The 18,786-nt window shown below is 36.2% G+C and overlaps 1 protein-coding gene across 2 annotated transcripts in view; it reads right to left on the bottom strand.

Annotated features, from left to right (window-relative positions):
- TSG101 (tumor susceptibility 101) overlaps positions 1–18,786 on the bottom strand; it is a 42,158-nt gene that overhangs the window by 20,605 nt on the left and 2,767 nt on the right. The window contains exons 2-6 of one of the 2 annotated variants that reach the window (XM_043452425.1): positions 16,478–16,562; positions 14,287–14,352; positions 10,599–10,762; positions 4,094–4,220; positions 401–467 (exon numbers count right to left, since the gene is read on the bottom strand). In XM_043452425.1, coding sequence (XP_043308360.1) covers positions 401–467; positions 4,094–4,220; positions 10,599–10,762; positions 14,287–14,352; positions 16,478–16,562 — 509 coding nt within the window. The remainder of the gene's footprint in view (positions 1–400; positions 468–4,093; positions 4,221–10,598; positions 10,763–14,286; positions 14,353–16,477; positions 16,563–18,786) is intronic. The other variant, XM_043452426.1, reaches the window with a different exon arrangement.

The raw sequence follows: 18,786 nt of genomic DNA, 5'->3' as shown, positions 1-18,786 counted from the left end.
TAGTTTACAGAAAAGGTCAGTTTTTTAAAAGGATATTAAAATATTTTTTCTCCATGGCTGAAATCATAATTAGTATTCCATTAATCTTTCAGCTATTTACAATGGATATACAGAGTTCTCAAAAGGAAAGAAGCAAGGATTTCAAGGTCCAAAACTAACCAAGATCATCGTCATTTCCCACCCCTTTCCTCTCGTAAATAGAATAGAGCTGCATTTCCTTAGAACGGAAAAAACTCCTGTTCAACTATGTACATATGATAAAATTTCACCAATATACTGAGCTTTACCTTCCATTAAATTACAACCAAATTTACTTCAATGCCCTAGTTAGCACCCATTATTTTATTCTAGATCTAACAGAATTTCTAAAACAATTATTCAAAAGATATTTTTTCATTACCTGGGATTGGGAGGGTACCCAGATGGGTATGCAGAAATCCCACTTGGCATGCCTGGCATGTAGGAAGCTAAAAATAATTTTTAACATTTTAAAATAATATGCACATAGTCCTGGATATACAGGTTATTAAATAAGACTTACATCACCATCAAACCACAGCAATATTTCATACAGGTAAAGAATTCAAATCTTGCCAACAAAACACTCCATCCATATTAGTTCTTTACTACAGCTAATAAATATCTTCAAATCACATAATTCTAAAAGCATTAAACCTGAGTTATGACAACACACACGACAATCCCAACAAGGAATAACTGGCCAACAGGTCAACCTGGTTAGCTCTTCAAGCCTAAAGGAATCTACAATCTGAGACAGGAGTCAATTCAGTTTGGAATTTGGAGGAAGGGGTCCAAGGTCAGCTTCTTACAAAGTGACCTCTTTATTATATCTAAGATATCTTTTGATATTTATTACAAGATTATGTTGACCAATTAGCACAGCTGGTTTTGTTGGCTTCAGAGAAGATTTTAAAGGACTTCAGATTACTATTAAGAAGTCCTACACAGAACTTATATTCACCTAGATTAGTTAAAACCAAACAAACAAAAGCTTGGAAATACTAAGGGGGAATACTAAGGGGCTCAAAGCTAGCATGCCTAAAGAATGTTTTATATATATTTTAAAGAGAACACTAATGATATAGAAGCTAGTCAGTGGTGCCAAGAAGCTAACCAACACAGGAAGAAAAAGAGAATTCCAGCCTTAACTAGAAATGAATTGTCTGAGAATCAAATTATCCTCAGTGAAATTTTTTTCACTGAATATAATGATGAATTAGCTATTAATTCAATCAATAAATATTTTAGTGCCTTCCTATGAAAGGTACCAGATTGGAAAAAAAAAGACTTCCTAGCCTCAAGCTGCTTATAGTCTTATGAGGAGATAAACAAAGGAGTATCAATACAGAGGGGCAAGTGTTATGACAGGATGAGTACAGAGTGTTGTATATGGGATCGTACTGCTGCTGCTAAGTCGCTTCAGTCGTGTCTGACTCTGTGCGACCCCACAGATGGCAGCCCACCAGGCGCCCCCATCCCTGGGATTCTCCAGGCAAGAACACTGGAGTGGGATGCCATTTCCCTCTCTAATTCAAGAAAGTGAAAAGTGAAAGGGAAGTAGCTCAGTCGTGTCCAACTCTTAGCGACCCCATGGACTGCAACCCACCAGGCTCCTCCATCCATGGGATTTTCCAGGCAAGAGTACTGGAGTGGGGTGCCATTGCCTTCTCCGATGGGATCGTACAGGAGGTAGCTAATTTCAACACAGGATGTGGTGGTAAACAAGAGTGATAGAACAGATGAATAGTATACAAAGGCTTGAAGAGAGGCAGAACCTTTGAGAAATAAATTTTTGGAGGACATAATGCAAGAAGATGGCAGAAGCTTGCTGGGCTCTGACTACAGGCCTTAAAAGTCTTTATCAGAGTTGAATGAGCTTACATCCCCAAGTATCAGTGTTCATAGTCTTCCTGTTAAGATATATCTATAGGTATCATAAGTAAATTTTTTCTTAAGAAAAATGAAGCTAAGGATGATGTTTAATGCTATTTCAGAAAGGGAAAACACTTTCCAAAATGTCACAACTGCTAAGTCTCATAAAACATTTCTTCTTCCTGGGTCAAAACACGGTTGATCTTTATGAACATCAAAAGATGAGGCCAGCCACTATTAGGTATCAGCAACATGTACAGTCACTTACTAGTTTCTCTCCCCATGTTAGTTTCTCTCGCACACATATAAGTGACATTTCACCATTATAAGCAATTTTCTCATAATTATAAGTAATTTTCCTTTACTAAGGTTCTGCAAAGCTAGTAATTTGACCAAACTCTTTAAATTTTGATTTTGGGAAACAACAAAAGTTATCTGAGTCCAAGACTGATAACGAAGCAGATAATGAGGTGAAATAATTTCAGAGCTAGAATAAAATGGAATACAAATAAGCATAACATATATAAGGATTAAATAAGAATATGAAGTGTTTATCTGTGTCTCACAGTTACCACTGATTAAGTGTTGACTATTACTGTCAAAAAATGAGGTTTGGCCACAGCACACTTTTTTGGTGTGACTTCTACCTAACTCCAAAGTCATCCTAAAACCAAAGATCAAAAATATTTAAAGATAACGATGATAATAATAAAAGTACATAATTTTTCAACTAGAAGATCATATTTGTTTAAGTATGGATCAAAATTTGTGGGCTATTCCTTGATGTGTATATGTAGGACAGAATTCAGACCTTCATTTCTTTGTAGTCATACCTAATAATAAAGAATATTGTTTAAATGTATATAAAGTATTGAAAAAAAAGTATTGGGTAGACAGTAAGTTGGTCTCTTCTAGTAATTTATATATATTAGCTCTAGACTGTTTAGTGATTTACAAGTAGTGAGTACAAAATGGAATTGTAACAGTAATCTGTTTGGTGAGATCTCTTTCGAGAACGCTGCACTTCCCATGTTAATATAAAACTAGAAGAACTTTAGGAAAAATATGCTGCTTAGGAGACTAACTTTCTTACCTTTATTGTAAGTGGTCACTGGCTGTGTTATTTGAGCAAATAAATATGAATGATGAGCTAGCAAATATTTGGCATTTCAAACTTAGATGGGCAAGATTAATCTTGTGTCCACAGAATTTATTAAGATGAAAACAAATTTCTGGACCAAAAGAATCCCTAGAATCTACTTTATTAAAAGAGCCACAAAATGCTACAACCAAACCTTTTCTGGGAAAGTAGGGAAGGAAAATGATTCAGGAAATTCTGTTAGATTTCCATTCAGCTTGTGAGTCAAGATGTTACTCAAGATAGAATGAATAAAAGAGGAAGAGGATAATTTTCAGCAGAAGGAAAATGAAAGTTCATGTAATCTAACTTATAAGATAAATAAATTTGGTTAATTATAATATTAAACAAAATCTGTTAAAAAAAAAACAAACCACAGCTCAAAACACAATAAACAGGTTTAGTAAAGTCAAAACAAGTACAACCAACTCTCAATTATCTATGGTGATTTTAAAGTATCAGTAAGAATTATTAAAAGAAAAAACAAATCCAGAAATAATAGAGATAATGTACACCAATTAGGGGAGAATTGATACTGACTCCATGCCCCACCCCCTGGACTCAAAGTAAAATGAATTGGCTGTACTCAAGAGAAGAAAGCTGAGAGCTAGGTCATTGTGTATACCCAGAATAGCTGAACATGAATGATATAGTTGATTTTGTAATTGATTATTATCTACAACGCTGATCCTGGAGTTGCAAAGAAAAGGAGAGGTCAGATTGCCTTTCAGGTTTTATCTGCCTCCAAATTGATCAAATAAAGCTATTCCATGGCATGCATAATTTAAAAAAAAATTCCAGCTCTATTCCAGCATTCTTTCTCCTCCATTTTGGAATCCAGCACATCCATAGTTAAGATTTCTACCCACAAACGAAAGCCCAAATGCCAGTCTTTGTTGGGAATCTGTACATGCAGATGTGGGGCCTCAGAATACCTCCAAAAAATCCACTAACTTGATAAGCTAAAAAGCAAAGGGAAGTCATTAAAAAAAATTATTTTATAAGATTTTCTGTTTTCTTTTGTTTATACGAGTTTAAAAACCAAATCTCAGTTCTACTTACTATTTGGTGGCCCTGTTGCCTGGTATGGTGGATAGGATGCTGAAACAGTAGGACGAGAGAAGACAGGAGGTTCATCTCCAAACACCACAATCATGACTTGAATAAGCCCCAACAAGTCTGACTGTGGCTAAAAATGGAAAACAAATTTAATGCAGTTACAGATTTAATCTTTGGTAAACAGGAAATGTCTGGCCAGTTCTTATCTGTTTTCTTTTTTTTTTTTTTTTTTTTTTTTTTTTTTTTTTTTTTTTTTTTTCTTATCTGTTTTCAACTTAGCTCCACAATTTTCTTTGTAGGACTCCAAACGTGAAAATTACATTTAATTAACAGAGCTATGTGATTTCTTATTATTTATGTGTAGCAAGGCTGCTGTTTCATGTATAGAAAACCAGCACTAGCGAAAGCACCATACTGCAAAAATTCAGATAGTATCGTTCTTCATGGGACTCCATACAGCTAACCAAAATTTATTGTATTTCCAGAGGACAAATTAAGGATTCTGGTACAAATTTAGGGACAGATGTAAGCACTAGTCACAAATATTATTTAAGGCCTTTAAAAAGATAACAATGTTACCTTGAAAACACATGTTCCTTAACTAATTTTTATTAAAGATAGTACTGTAATTTCTTAAATTATAGGTAGACTCCATTTTAGAAATTACTAGATTGTTGTACAAAAGATACAAATTGTTAAAGGATCTTTCCTTCTAATATCAGTTTCAAAGAGAGTGCTGTATCCCATAAAGGCTGCTAAATTTTTTTCTCAAATATCTAACTGATCACTAATTTAAGACAAACTATGCTAGGCAAAGTTGTTCATACTGACTTATCTGATGATCCCGTTTCCACCCATTACTATATTTTGTGTATAGCTCATCTCATATACTTTATTCATGAGTTCATCAAGTTCTGAAGGGTTACTCAATGATCTTGATCTGCTAACCGTCTTCATACCTTCCCTTCTCCTGACAGAAGAATTTACTAGCTGTTTTCAACTTTCCTAAGCACCATTTTGTTTCCTTCTATCCCAAAGTATGGTCGATGACAATAGACAACATTTCAGAAACGCTCTTATGAAAACTTAGTGATTCTCACTACTCCCGTATCTTTCTCATGTATGTCTATGAACTGACAGGCTGAGGCTGGGAGCAAGCATGCAAAGCATCTGTGCAGCACTGAAGAGAAGGGGCTGGAGGTCATGGCTGGTGTGTGGGGGCTGCTATTGGGAACCACAAAATTTAATCTCTTATCTTTAGTCCAAGAAAACTCCCAAACTCACTCATAAAGTGATTTTAAAATCATGCAACTTAAAAACTGAGATATAGCATAAAATTTACCATCTAAAGGTATACAGTTCAGTGGGATTTGCCCCCCATCATCACTATCTAATTCAGAACACTGCCATCATCCTCAAAAGAAATCTGTATCTATTAGTGATCCTTTGCAATTTCCCCCTCCCTCCAGCCCCTAGTAACCACTAATCTATTTTGTCAATGGATTGCCTACTCTGAACATTTCATGTAAATGGAATAATATAATACGTGTCTGGCTTTTTTCACTTAGCATATTATTTTCAAAGGCTCACTCATGTAGTATGAATAAGTACTTCATTTATACAATCTCATAACCATCATTTTGTCAAGACAAATTTTACTTTAATTCTTTATCATACCATTCCTTTCATGTTAGTTTTTGAAGGAAGGAAAATGAATTGTTTATATCTACTTCCAGGCCTATTATAAAGTGATAGGACATTAATATTTCAGAATGACAAATTACTAATTCAGAATAATATGGGAAGGATACCAAAAAAAATAGCAAGAATATTAATTTATTTTAGCTCAAATGCCTAAAGGTCAACTAAAACATATCTTTATAAAACTGCTTCCCTGTTGAAAACCCCGGTTAAGAGCAAAACTGCTTCCTTCCCTATCTCTTTTGTTTGCTTTTCCAGAAAGCAATAAAAATGTTAATTTTACATTCCAAGCAGTATATATGTTCAGAATTAAAATTAATAAGCAATTTAATTGGTAAGATCAAGATAAATGACAGCAGCCCTCACTCATCTTCTGCATCATGCTAGATTACTGCAATGGCCTTCTGTGTGGCTTCCAGTTTTCCTTATTTGCTATGATTGAGAGGATTTTCTATAGAAGTTCATGCTCCCCACACCTAATACAGAGTTGTTGCTGAGAGTCAGTTGCTTATGCAGTAACTACATTTTCCAGTCTCTCTTGCAACTAGATTTTACTAAGGGACCATAAGCAGAAGAGATTTAACTTCCAAGCCAAGATGCATAAGGAACGCAGTCCTCCACTAGTCCCTCTTTGCTTGTCTTCCTTGACGCAGAGGACTCTGAAGCCCTGGCAGATGGTGGCACCACAAACTGGAAAGAGCCTGGTGCCTGAAGCTCTAGTGAAGGAAAGTTGCCTGCTGGCAAGGAAGACTCCCAGTGGGCTATTATGTGGGTAAGAAATTTCTAGTGTTAAGTCTCTAGAATGTTTTAGAGCAGCTAGTGATTTTTTAGTCAGAAAGCTAATTAATGTATTTATCTAGTATACTTCAGATATTATACCCGATAATCACTGCATTTAATACCCTACTCTTGTTCAAACATCTAAAATGACTCCCAACTGCTTACTAAAGGACAAAATCTGTAGCTAAAAATCAGGATCTTCCATGATATAACCTTGAATACCACGCCAAAATTAGCTACCATTATGTCTTATTAGATCTGTGGCATATATCATACATAGATAGATAAATGTATAAAACAAATGTAACTTCAAAGAGTAACCATAAAGGAACTATTTTTGTAGCCATCACCCAATTTAAGAAGATTGACAGTAACTTAGAAGTTCCGAACTGCATCCCCATCTGTTTAGAGTTACCCACTTCTCTTAGTGGATGATCATTCCTTTCTTTAAACATACTATATCTCATAAACAATTCTCTAAACAGTATGTTTAATTTTTCCTATTTCTGAACTTCATTGAATTAAATCAAAGTGTATTCTATTCAGACTTATTTCAGCAATGTTTTTAATATACATTCTTGTTCAAGAATATAATTATAAATTCATTTTGATGGCTGTATGGTATTCTACTGAGTGAATATACAACTTCTTTATTCATGCTTCTATACTGCTAACAGTCACGTGGATTGATTATTTATGTTGTCATGAACATTCTTGCTATGTTTCCTAGTATACATGTGCAAGGTTTACTCTTGGGCAGTGGTTTTCAACTGGGGGTGCTATTTTAGCCTCCTAGTGAATATTTAGAAACGTCTAGAGACATTTATAGTTGTCACAACTGTGTGTGGCATGTGCCATCTACTGGCATCTTGTGGATAAAGGGCAGGGATTCTATATCCTGTAATGAACAGGACAGCCTTTCTACAGTAAAGAATTATCCAACCCCCAACCCACAATGCCAACAGCACTAAGGTTGAGAAACCCTGCTCCAGTGTGAAGTAGAACCAAGGAGTAGAACTGCGAGGACATAGGGCACGGGCACTTACAACTTTACTAGGTAATTAATGCCAAACTAATTCCGAGTAGCTGTGTAAACCTCCATCAGCAATGTCTAAGAGTTCCCTTTGTTCCACATTCTCTCTAACTCTTGGTACGGTCAACCAGGAGTGAAAATGTAATGGACATGTAATGGCATCTCATGAATTTTAAATTATTATATATTTCCCTCTCCATTAGCAGGATTAAAATCTTTCCATATATTTATCGGCCATTAAGATTTTTTGTGAAATACTTATCCAAGAGTTTCATCTATTTTTCTATTGGGCTTCTTTTTATGATTCCCCAAAGTTATTTTTATGTTCTGGATATTATACTGTAGGTGATGAGTATATTCTTTCAGATTATGGTTAATCTTTTCACACCTTTTAATGTGTGTTTAATGAACAGAAGTTCTTAATTTGCATAGGCTCAATTTAGTCTTTTTTCTTTCTTAAAATTTAGTCTTTTTTCTTTTACAGTAAAAGTTTTGCATCTTCTTAAAAAAAACCTCACCTATTACAAGATCATGACCTTAAGGTAGTCTCCTATATTAAGTTTTATATACTATATATATATATATATGTAAATTTTTGTATACGATACAAATAGGAATCTGTCCCAACTCCACTACTGAAGTTCTTAATCTTATTCCCACTGATCTTCTATACCATAACTGTTATACATTAAGTGTTTATACTTAGGCATAATTTTTTTTTTCTTACTGTGCTTAGCTTTCCTGTGTTTTGCAGATATTGCAATTTTTACAAATTGAAGGTTTGTGGCAACCCTGTGTTGTCAGATAATAGTTAACATTTTTTAACAATAAAATATTTTTTAAAAATTTTCTTGAAGTATACTTGATTTACATTGTTCTTGTAATTTCCCCTGTGTGATTCAATTATACATATTCTTTCTCATATTCTATTACAGTTTGTTACAGTATACAATAAATATATTTTTTTTAATTAAGGTATAAACATTGTTTTTTTTAGACCTAACACTATTGCACATTTAACAGACTACAGTACAGTGTAAACCTAACTTTTATATGCATTGGGAAACCATGCAATTCATGTGACTCATTTTATTGCAATATTTCGCTTTATTGCTATGGTCTGGAATCAGGTCTGCAATGTCTCCAACGTATGCCTGCATAGTGGATCTTTTTCTGGGTTATTTATTATGTTCCATCTATCCATCTGAATACTTCTCTGACAATTCCAAGCCATCTTAATTACTAGTTTTTTAAAAAACATTTTGATGCCTACAGGGCAAGTCCTTTCCACCTTATTCTTCTTGGCTATTCTTAATCTTTTGAATTTCCATATAAATTTTAGATTCAGCTTATCAAGTTCAAAAAATTAAGAAACAAATACACAAAGAAACAAAAGCTTCTCTTAGGAAATAGTTCAGTTTGTAGATATACTATAAACTGAAGAGTCTATATAATACTGAGTCTTCCAATCCATGAATAAGGTTCTCTTTCTTTCTCTGTAATGGATGTGTACATCTTTTGTAAGGTTTACTTCTAGGTCACTAGCATTAAAAATATAAAGTATTCATATGCCAGTTCAGTGATTCTCTCTTCTGCTGAGTGCAATCTGCTACTAACCCACCTATTGAGTTTTTAAATTTCTATTATTCTATTTTTCAGTTCTAAGATTTCCATTTGGTTCATTTTTAATATAATCATATACCTAACATAATTCTCCACCTTGAACACATTAATCATAATCATTTTCAAGTCTCTGTCTGATAACTGGGTTACCTGAGGGTGGTGCCTGCTTCTAGTGTCTTTTTCCCCCACTCTATGCCCTATCTCTTGATGTACTTGATAATTTTAAATTGTATGCTTGACACATACATGTATGAATGTTTGAATAATTACACAGATTCTATATACTATCTTCCCCCAACCAAAGTTCACTCTATCTTATCGCTGGCAGGTAGTGTGGAAAATCACCTTAATATAAGCAGGGGCTGAGCTGATTCAAGGTTGGAGTTTTACAGGGCTCATTCTGCCTGAGTTCTCACTCACAGGGTGTGTTCCTCCAGCATGCCAACTGAGAATCTAGGGCATTTACTTCTACCCATCCTCCTTGATAAGGTTTCGAACTCCTACTTCTTCTACAACCTAAGACTGCTGAGAAGTTGGCTGTGTTTTTCAGAGGCTCTCTGCTTAGCTTTTTTTAACATTGTGTCTTTAAAATTTAGGAATTCAGCATATGTCTTGAGGGGGAAACTCAGATTATATCTGGCTCCCTTCTTTGTAGCTTCCTTTTCTCCTAAATTCTTGGCTCCTAAAATACTGGGTAGCTAGCAGACAGAACAAATGTTTTCTTTTGGGCTCTAGGAGACTGTTAGAAACTTTGCAGTCTTCTTTGCCTCTAGCTAAGGCCTTCTGCTCAGATTATCAGCGTCTCACTTTGCACCAACAATCAGTCAATACTCCTGGGGAAAACTGACAGAAGTTGATTCATCTTTTTAAGCTTTCCTTCTTCATAGGATCTTGGCCCTTCAAGTCCTAACTGCCTCACTGTTCTGCAGTGTTCCACAGATGTTGGTTCTACTTTGTTTGGCTTTTCCAGCAATATTTTGGATAGAAATTGTCAGAGCTAAGCCATCAAAAGTTTATTCCTATTACTTCCTGATTGGAACACTTTGAGTAATGAGATTTGAACAGTTTCACAAATATATGTCAAAGAATACTACTTTTTCAAGTGTATTCCCCACATGTGAATTCTATCTATTCTTAAAGGTTCAACTCAAGCAAACAAAACAGTGACTGCACGTATTCTGTAAACTACCAAGCTCTATAAAAATACAAGACATGTTTCTTTCAAAAGCCTTTTTCAATTACCCAGCTCAGTGATTAGTGATCTTACATGAATTTATCCTCCTTTAATACTCCTTGAGTGTTAACATAAAGTAGATGCTAGTGAACAAAATATATAATACAACAAACTCACAGAATACCATTAATACTTACGTGCTTCCATTCATGTAGATAAGGAAGATATATCTTCCCATTAGCATCCACATGCTTTCCCGTTTTAATAGTCATTGAGCTAGTAGGCTTAACGAAACAGATAGGGGGATTATACGGATATGTGTCCAGCAGCCACAGGCAGATTGGAATATTGTATGTATTACCTGAGAGAGAAAGAGAAACTTCAGTTACTCTATTTTTATTATTTTTCAATAGTGGTTTAGTAGGTAAGCAAGAAAGAGTAACAACTAAGCAACACTTAAAAAAAAAAATCACAACAAATATTTTATGTTTCAAAGTCTGTTTAAGATCACCTTCTCAAATTTTCAGTTTGTAAAATACAAGAGCAGGATTAAGGAGTTAACTGATCACTACTCTACCAGTGTGAGCTTACTGCTGTAAACACATTATTCACAAATTATCTTTTGGTTCAAGCCATTCTTTTATTATTTGACTTCTGTCACTTCAGTTACTAAAATTTCCTGGGAAGACTGGAGATAATGGCGTTCTACCAGAAAGGGATATACACTGGACTTGAAACTCCCGTGCCAAAAGTCAAGACTGTGTAAGATCTAACCCAAATGTCAAACAGATGCTGACTGTTTGGTCACAGCCTGACCAATGAATGGCTTTTCAGAGGTGGTTTCAGAATCAATGATGTCATCTCCTTCTCTTTATGAAATAGAATCTCTCTCAGCTGAGAAATTTGCCTACATGTAATCGAAATGAACAGTGTTTCAAAGGATCCAATAGAGTTAATATACTGAACATAAATCAAAGACTTTTGTTACTAAGCTCAAAGCCCAATTTCCCAAGCAAGCATCTGAATCACCTAGCAATTCAGACACATGTCCCCTTCTGAGAAACAGTGCTACTTCATCAAAGTATATATACATACATTTCACTAGAAAAAAATCAGTGATGGGACTTTGGATTTATTTTTTTACTCAAAAGTACTTCTACAATGAACCCCCCCCCACACACAAAGGATACATCTTAATACACAAAACGTAACTTTATTTCCACCACCCAGAATTCTTTGCTTTCTCCAGAAAATAATGCTTTCTCCAGAATTACTCAGGCTTAAGAACTGTGCCATGTAAAAAATGGTGAGGGAACAGAGGTTTAGTTTAGATAAAATGTACATAAAAAAGGGAACCCTTGTGCACTGTTGGTGGGAATATAAACTGGTGCAGCCACTGTGGAAAACAGTATAGAGATTCCTTAAAAATGAAAAACAGAACAAAATACGATTTGGCAATTCTACTTCTGAGTATTTATCTGAATAAAGTTAAAATACTAATTTGGAAAGCTGCAACATTAGTTACAATAGCCAAGATATGGAAGCACCCTAAGTACCTACTGATAGGTGAATGGATAAAGATGTGGTATACAGATACACAGTGAAGTAGTACTGAGCCATAAAAAAAGAACGGAATCTTGTCACTTGTGACAACATGGATGGGCCCAGAGGGTATTATGTTAACTGAAATAAGTCAAACAGAGAAAGACAAATAAAGTATGATTTCACTTACAAGTGGAATTGAAAAGACAAAACAAATGAATAAAACTAAACAGAAACAGATTCATAGATTCAAAAAACAAACAGGCAGCTGCCAGAGGGGAGAAAGGTGTGGGGAGAGAAGGAAGTGAAGGAGATCAAGAGGCTCAAACTTTCAGCTGCAGAATAAATGAATCACAGGTATGAAATGTATAGTTAAGGGAAAGTCAATAATTATGTACTGATTTGTATGGTGACAGATGGTAACTAGACTTATCATGATGATCACTTTGAAATGCATAGAAATATCAAATCACTATGCTGTGTAACAAAAACACAGTGTTAGAGGTGAATTATCCTTCAAACACGCACAAATAAGCAAACATAGAAAAAGAGATCAGATTTGTGGTTATCAGAGGTGACGGCTGGGGGGAAAGGTGAATTATAGTAAGGTATCAAAAGGTACAAACTTCCAGATTATAAAATAAGTACTAAGAAAGTAATGTACCACATGATAAATGCCATGAACACTGCTTTTGTTGTATATGAAAGTTAAGAGAGTACACATCACAAAGGAAAAATATTTTTTTTCTATTTCTCTAATTGTATCCATAAGGGATGATGGATGTTCACTAATCTTACTGTGGTAATCATTTCTTGATGTATGAAATCAAATCATTACACTGTATACTTTAAACTTATCAATGCTATTATCAATTACATCTCAATAAAACTGGAAAAAAAATAATGCTTTTAATTATGTCTACAAGAGTTTTCTGCCTCCTACTTTCACTTATACCTATTCACTCATATCAGAGCTTACTTCCTGGGGTAAAGGCAAAGTCAGCCATTCTGCATTTCACTCATACTTGCTCTATGAAATGCTGATGCGCAAGTGTTTTCTCCCTCTGAATGGTTGACTCATCCCTTAATAATAAGTTTGAACATCATTTCTTGGATGACCTTCCTATATGTTCCTGTTCTCCTCTATAATCTCACAGCACATACTTTATTATTCTATAGCAGGTATAGAATAGTATAAATATCTATTTATTCCCCATTTCCTCTATTTCTGTATGCTCTTCCAGATACATCTTTTATTCACCTTTGTATCCCTAGCCCTTAACCCCTAAGCATAGCAGGTACTATATACGATCAGTGGAAAAAAAAAAAAAAAAAAGATCAGTGGGTAGGTTACAGAGACACAGGCCTTAGCCAGTCACAAGAAACAATTAACCAACAAAAACAGAACAGCTGCTTATGAAGCTGAATGCTCCATTATCGCTTTAAGTATTCCACCAGAGGGTGGCTGACTGGCTAAGAGATGTAATTATCCTTCATCAGTATTACAACCATAGATAATAGCTAATTTTGGTACCTCTTTATTATATACCAGTCTCTGAGCTAAATCCTTTACAATATATGTTATTACAAATTAATTATTCCTTGAGTTAGGACCATTATACAAATGCTATAGATGCCCACTACCACAAAGCTTGGAGAAGGAAACAGCAACCCACTCCAGTATTCTTGCCTGGAAAATCCCGTGGGCGGAGGAGCCTGGTAGGCTACAGTCCATGGGGTCGCAGAGTCGGACACGACTGAGTGACTTCACTCACTTCATACTTTGTCACTGGAGAAGGAAATGGCAACCCACACCAGTATTCTTGCCTGGAGAATCCCACGGACAGAGGAGCCTGGTGGGCCATGGTCCATGGGGTCAGAGTCGGACACGACTGAAGTGACTAAGCACGCACCACAAAGCTAATTGATTACAAAGCGAGAACTAAAACCCTACTCTGCCCTGACTGTAAAGCCTTTATCTTAGTCACTACATTACACAGCTTCCCATTGTCAGATAAGTTTGAATAGGATGGGAGACTGAACTAGGAGGCAGCCAAGATTCCTTTCTAGTTCTAAGATTCTCTGAAACAAAACTCTCCCAGTGCTTCTAGGTACTTACTTGTTGATATATCTTTGTAAGGAAGGTGGTGGTGGAAGGAAGCTTTGTAAGGAAGCTGAAAATATTAGGTGCTGCTGCCAAATGAACTTCAATTAGAAGTTAAAGTTTCTATATTATCATGAAAGTCATGAGAAAGCAAGCTTAATTTACTTACAATTCTTTGGCAACTAAGTATGAATTAAAATGCATCTATGCTAGAAAAATAAATCACATAAGACATTTACCTCTATAAGGCACAGGAATTGTTCCAGTAAGGTTCATTAGTTCCCTGGAACTGCCATCATTAAAAACTGAAAGGTGAGAATATTGAGTTAATCAATAAGCATTTTGACAGATACTCTTACATAAGTTATTCTTTCAGAAACAATGGCTACAATGCACTATTACTCTTGAAAGGGACAAACTTGCTAATGTTCAAACATTTTGTCCAATAACAAATTATCCTTTGTTGATTCACTTAATGGGATCAGCTTTTGAATGAGTAAAGATACTATGAATTACTTATGAAAATAAATGTGAATGCTATAGTATCAATAAATAAGAGCTCTGGGTCTTCAACCAACATGATTATAAGATTACTTAAAAATCACTATTAATTGCTGCCCTGCGGGCTCAGATGATAAAGAATCTACCTGCAATGCAGGAGACCTGGATTTGATCCCTGGGTCAGGAAGATTGCCTGGAAAAGGGAATGGCTACCCATTTCAGTATTCTTGCCTGGAGAATTCCATGGACAGAGGAGCCTGGTGGACTACAGTCCATGGGGTTGCAGAGTGGGACACGACTGAGCGACTAATGCTTTCACTTCCACAAATATTAACCTAATAGCATTAAATTTTAGATTTCTCAGATGTTCACTCCTACTCACTGTCATTTTCAATCCCAATGTAGCACCCCACAGTAATAAAAAGGAAAAAAGATTTTCACAAATATGGACATCTTCTTTTAATACAAGTATTTCTCACATCACACAAGTTTTCCTATCTGTAATTGACTGAATAACTAGGGCACATAATCTGTATTCCATGAACAGCTATTATTTGCAACAATTTGGAATTAACACTGTACTATATGGGAAAAGGCTATAAAGTACAGTACAAGAATACAAAACTATACTGTTGACCTCAGTTCCTTTACCTACTATTGACACTTACAGCCTGTGATGTAATTTACTCCGATTTTGTGTTTTAAAAAGACTACATTAAATTCTAGGTTTATATTTACTCTAAAAGCATGTTGATGACAATGGTTTAGACTTGGTCCAGTCACACAAAGCTATATAAGATGTGTTCAATGAGGCTGCAGTCTTTGTCAATTTTGATCATTTATTCTTTCAGTATTCAGTAAAAACTACACACTTACCATAACTTTCTAGACTTAGTCACTTTACTCCCCCAGAGAAGCCATTTTAAAAGTAACTCTAACTTCGGAAAGATGAGTTTTCTTGCAGATCTAAATACCACAGTGCAGTACGTGGACAGGAGGGAGAACTGTCCTAGTGTGGGAGAGGACTTCTGGTTCATGACTGTTGTTCAGGGAATTCAGGACTGATTCCCCCTCTGCTGCCTCCCACCTCTCCACCAGTTTGCACTCACTGCAGGGGCCTCACAACAGGCACACGGCAGCACGGTCTCCCTTGGCCCTGGCACATTGTCCACAAGGAGACAGGGTTGGAGAGATTATGCTAGGATTGGTGGGGCCAAAAAGACTACTAAAAAACACCTGGAGAAAGTGTTTTCATTGTCATTTCTAACTTAAATCACAATTTCATCTCAATAGAGGGTGGACACAAACCGTCACCTACACACTCTACAGAATTAAGGACAACAGTTTTTAAGCGTTTTCTTCATCTATAAAATGAAAAGAATAGTCTAGAATATAATTTTACAAAATGTGTTCCTAAGAATATAAAGAGATGCTCTAGAGAGAAAAAAACGGTTCACTAATTAACTCTAGAATATACTGAACAATGTATTATCTTCTCTCCCCTCTTGGTGAGACAAAATACATAAACATATTACAGGTTCTGAGAAATCTTGCTTCAAAGAAATTCATTTAATTTTGTTTAACCTGTAAGTATTCAAACTTAACCACAGAATCCCCTCCATCTCCCCACCCGCAAAGCAACATTCTTCACAACTACTGATACTATTTCTGGAAATGATGGACTAAACTATCTGTAACATTTGGTCTAAATTTGCACTGTTTTTGTTATAGTATTTTAAAACTTAAAATTACTAAACAAATATAAGATGTTATTAAATCTTGTAATTTCCTATCCCCCCAACACCATTTTTAGGTGAAGGCTCAGTCCTATAATGGGAAAAACCAACAGACTTAAAAGGAAAACAGAAAACCTACAATTATTAACAAAAAGAGTAAACTCTGACTTGATATTTTTATACATAAACTCACCATATGAATCCAATACAGGTTTGAGATCTTTGTATAAAGTAATAACGTTAACAGTTTCACGTACAGTTAGGTCTCTGTATTTGTACTGAAAAGAAAAATAAAAAATTTAGTTTAAAACCAACGCACAAATTATACTGCTAGTTTAATTTTTTAAAACTGTTTTCTTAACAGCACTTTCCTTTAAAGTAAAATGGTTCTGACTAATCAATAACAAAGACTGATTGAAAGAACCTCAGTAGCTTTCTCTGTCACCTCTTCAAACCTTTACCTTCATTTTAGCTCTTTTTCCAACTTAAAATATGGTCTCCACCAAATCAAATCTCATTGTCAAAGACCTACCTCACATCTCTTTCCCTATCAATGAATTCTTTTCCAGACTTCCCTTTAGCCCATATGGATCGCTCCCGCTCCAGCATTTACTGTCAATACCAACTCTTTCGCAATTTATCATGTGCTGTATTGTATTCTCATACCCCTGCCTTGTACCACTCAAGTCCAGGAAACCTAGGAACCTTGCTTTCGGCTCTGAGCAAACTAGGAAACTAGGAAATGGAAATCCCCATGTGTTCACAACACCCTGAAGCTCCACTCTTGCACACAAAGCTTTCGATCAGTTTTTAGTGCTTCTCTCTTAAAAAGAACAGTCAGCTATCCCAAAAAGAAAGTCTCCAAGAAGCATGTCACAGACCTAAACAAACAGAAAAGAAGGAACTAAAAATAAAAATGGGTGTTCACTGATAGCTTAGTTGGTAAAGAATCTGCCTGCAATGCAGGAGACCCTGGTTTGATTCCTGGGTCAGGAAGATCCACTGGAGAAGGAATAGGCTACCCACTCCAGTATTCTTGGCCTTCCCTTGTGGCTCAGCTGGCAAAGAATCCCCCTGCAGTGCAGGAGACCTGGGTTCGATCCCTGGGTTAGGAAGATCCCCTGGAGAAGGGAAAGGCTGCTCACTCCAGTATCCTGGCCTGGAGAATTCCATGGAATGTATAGTCCATGTATGTCGCAGAGTTGGACAGGACTGAGCAACTTTCATTTTTAAGAATAAAAATGCAAGGAACAGAAGAAAACTTCAAAAACAATCAGCATTAAAAATTTCAAAGAAAGAAGAAATGATATTGTAGCAATGAAACAAGAACTCTCAGAAAAGAAAGGACTCTTAGACATTAAAAAAAATAAATAAAAGGAGAAACAAAACATCTTCTTTCCTCTTCTCTATGTCTGCCCCTTCTCAGTGTTTTTGCTGGTTCTTTATCTTCTCCTAACCTTTGATCTTAATATCACTGAGCCCCAGGGCTCAGTCCTTGGTCCTCTTCTTACTCAGGTGTTGACCTCCATGCATGGCTTAAAATACCATTTATACACTGATAACTTCCGAATTTAAAAATTCCACTTTCCTGAATACCAGACATGTATATCCAATTTGATGTCTCCACTTTGATATCTAATGAAAGTCAAACATAACGTGATCAAATTGAACCCTTTGTCTTCCCCCCAATTCTATACCTCTTGCTGCTGCTGCTAAGTCACTTCAGTCGTGTCTGACTCTGTGCGACCCCACAGACAGCAGCCCATCAGGCTCCCCCATCCCTGAGATTCTCCAGGCAAGAACACTGGAGTGGGTTGGCATTTCCTTCTCCAATGCATGAAAGTGAAAAGTGAAAGTGAAGTCACTCAGTCGTATCTGACTCTTCAAGAACCCAGGGACTGCAGCCTAACAGGCTCCTCCGTCCATGGGATTTTCCAGGCAAGAGTACTGGAGTGGGTTGCCATAGCCTTCTCCATCTACACCTCTTACATTCTTCCACATCCATATCCTTCTAGATGCTCAGCACAAAAACTTTGACATTATCCTGGATGCCTTGGTTTCCTACACATCCACAGTGAGTCAGTCTGTCAGAAAATTCTTAGTTCTACCTTCAAAAATCTCCAGCATCTGATCACTTCTCACTACCTTCATAGCCACACTTCGGTTATTATTATACAACAGCCTTTTTAGAGGTGGCTATCCCTCCACTCTACTGAACCCCCTATGGTCTAGCCTCAGTACAGCAGCTTGAGCTATTCTGTTAAAACAGCCCCACCACACTGCAAGGACATGCCAGAACGCTGACGGGGGCCTGCAAGACCCTCCAAAACCTACCACTCCTTTATTTAGCAGCACTGTTTCCCTTTCCTCACTCCAGTCTAGCCCTTCCAGGTTCCTTTGCTGTTTCTCTATCATGCATGACGAGAGGGCCCTTGAGCTTGTTTTTCCTTCTTCCTGGAATGTTCTTACTCCAGACTGCTCCAGTTTGCTTCCTCACTGCTT

This window comes from Cervus canadensis, chromosome 29, assembly GCF_019320065.1.
Source record: "Cervus canadensis isolate Bull #8, Minnesota chromosome 29, ASM1932006v1, whole genome shotgun sequence".
In the NCBI taxonomy this organism is placed as follows: domain Eukaryota; kingdom Metazoa; phylum Chordata; class Mammalia; order Artiodactyla; family Cervidae; genus Cervus; species Cervus canadensis.
This window is presented reverse-complemented; position numbering and strand designations above follow the sequence as displayed.